At 61.6% G+C, this 2,280-nt stretch overlaps 1 protein-coding gene across 1 annotated transcript in view; it reads left to right on the top strand.

The window, feature by feature from the left end:
• Positions 1-883, top strand: part of AFMID (arylformamidase) — a gene marked incomplete at both ends in the record, with an annotated part of 1,784 nt that extends 901 nt beyond the window's left edge. Inside the window, 3 exons of the mRNA XM_009704104.1 lie at positions 21-95; positions 400-524; positions 779-883. Of these exons, the coding sequence (XP_009702406.1) occupies positions 21-95; positions 400-524; positions 779-883 (305 nt within the window). The remainder of the gene's footprint in view (positions 1-20; positions 96-399; positions 525-778) is intronic.
• Positions 884-2,280: the final 1,397 nt, after the last annotated feature.

Below are 2,280 nucleotides of genomic sequence, written 5' to 3'. Positions count from 1 at the left end.
GCCGGTGCCTCTGCCTCCAGGAGCTGTGCTGGTGAGCGGCGTGTACGACCTCGAGCCCATCCTGCACACCTATGTGAACGATGCGCTGAACATGAGCTGGTGAGCCCGCACGCTGTGAGGACAGCAACTGGGAAAGGGCACAGGCAGCCTGCGCACACGAGTGGCTTTGGCCAGTGCAGCCTGCAGGCGAATGCCAGCAGCTCTGCAGCCTGCTCTGCCCCTGCCCGCACAGCCTGCCTGCGCTGCGGGGCACTGCCTGCCTCTGCGCCTGACCTGGGCACAGGCCCTGCGCCCTCCGCCTGGCTGGTGCACACAGCTGAGGACAGGGGTGCTCTGCAGGCAAAGATGCCCTCTCCGAGCGAGGGGCTGTGTCAGCTACCGCTGCCGTGTCTCCTCCAGGGGGGTCGCCCAGAGGTCGTGGCGTGCCCCCAGCAGCACCTGCAGCTGCGGCCTGTGAGGTCCTCGTGGCTGTGGCCCAGCATGACTCCCCGGAGTTTCGCAGGCAGTCACAGGAGTACAGCCAGGTGAGCTCCAGGCAGCGTCCTGCCTGGCTCCATGGGGACGCTGCTCCAGCTGGCCCACTTGGACCTCCTGAGCTGGGATGAAGGGCTTGTGTGCCATATCAGAGCAGTATTTCTGCTGCTGTGGCGATGGCTGCTGTCAAAGATGACAGCGGATCAGGGGAGGACACTAGTCCTTGCCAAGCCATCATTCCTGCCACCCTGTCCGGGTCAGATCGGGGTCAGGGAACCTCCTGCCAGCGCCATTCTCTCCACAGGCCCTGCGCGCAGCTGGCTGGTCCGTCTCCCTGTTGGATCTCGCTGGTGTGGATCACTTTGACATCATTGAGAAGCTGTCGGAGGACACCTATGTCCTCACTCAGGTAGGGGAAGAGCTCCCGTCCTCCCTTCGTTCTCTAAGCACAGATAAGATCAGCAGCCCAGGACGGCTGTGCTGAGGCGAGCTGCCCCTGCGCACTGGGGGAGGTGCAGGGCTGCGGCTTCGGGGCTGGCTGTCATCTCCAGGAGTGGAGGAGTGGGGCCCCGCACCACTCACAGGGCTCAGTTCCTCATCCCAGGTGATTCTGAACATGATTTCAAGAGCTTGATGGCATGTCGGGAGCAAACTGAGATGGGAACCGCAGCCCTGTGTGGCAGTGACATGCAGCCTGCGTGCACCTTTCCCTCTTCGCTCCAGCCGGCTGGGTCTGCTCCTGCAGCACAGGGCAGCTGCTGCCATCGGACACCCTCTGTGAACCCTCCGCCCTGTCCAGCTCGCAGCCAGGCGTGGGGGCTCTGACCAGGGGAGCACCAGTTATCACCGATTCTCACCTGGGCTAGGGTTCCTTTGCTGGGACGTTTCTGCCCATCTGGAGCACACAGGGCTGGCAGGCATGGCAGGCTCTGTCTGGATGACCAGAGGATGAAGTTTGTTCCCTCGGTTTCCTTTAAACTGCTTATTGCCAATACAAAATAAACAGGAGGAACTGCTGCCTGGGTGTAACTCTTGCTTCCTGGGGAGCTGGAGCTGTGCTAAGCCAGCAAGTACACACTAGATGGGCTGCTGCAGAGAGAATCTCCTCTTCCAGCATGGAGCTCCTGTCCTGCGGCTTGGCTCTTCTGTGCCAGCAGTGGGGAGTGCACCACTGAGCCCAGCCCAGCTCTTTGCACAGGCAAAGTTGGGGACTCGCTGACCCAGACTGTGACAGGCTCAGCAGGCAGGGAAGCCCAGAGAACCTGCCTGCGGCTGCGGGCAGGCTGCAGGACTGGGGTAACACAAGCCTTTGGGGATGGGGGGTGATAGAGTAGCATGTTGGCGAGCTGTCTGGGCCAGGCTGTGCTCATGCCCATGGGACAGTCGGGGCCAGATACACGCGTGGGTGCTGCTGTGCAGTGGCCCCAGTCCTGTGGCTGAGATGCTTCCATGTCCTTGGGAGCACTTGCCCATCAATGGGGCCCTCTGGGCGGCAATGCTGCCCCTGCTGCAGTCAGGCGAGGAGCACACTTGGGAGAAAACATCCTGCACCGCCACAGCACTGCCAGAACACATTTATTTTGTGCCCTGGCCATCCCTTGGGATCTGTCTCTTTGCTGCAGCATCCTTGCACGTGTGTGGTGCACAGGGGCCAGGTGCAGCGTGGCCTTTGGGGTGAGGGGTGTCTGGCTCTGCTTTTGGATGCTGTCTGTGGGACCCGAGTTACAGCAGCAGAGCTTCTGTAGAGAACTAGAAAGTGCCCTGAGGATGTGTTTGCTGGGTGACTAGCGAGGTACGGCAGCTGTC

The sequence above is a fragment of the Cariama cristata genome, unplaced genomic scaffold (genome assembly GCF_000690535.1).
Source record: "Cariama cristata isolate BGI_N322 unplaced genomic scaffold, ASM69053v1 scaffold39147, whole genome shotgun sequence".
Classification (NCBI taxonomy): Eukaryota; Metazoa; Chordata; class Aves; order Cariamiformes; family Cariamidae; genus Cariama; species Cariama cristata.
This window is presented reverse-complemented; position numbering and strand designations above follow the sequence as displayed.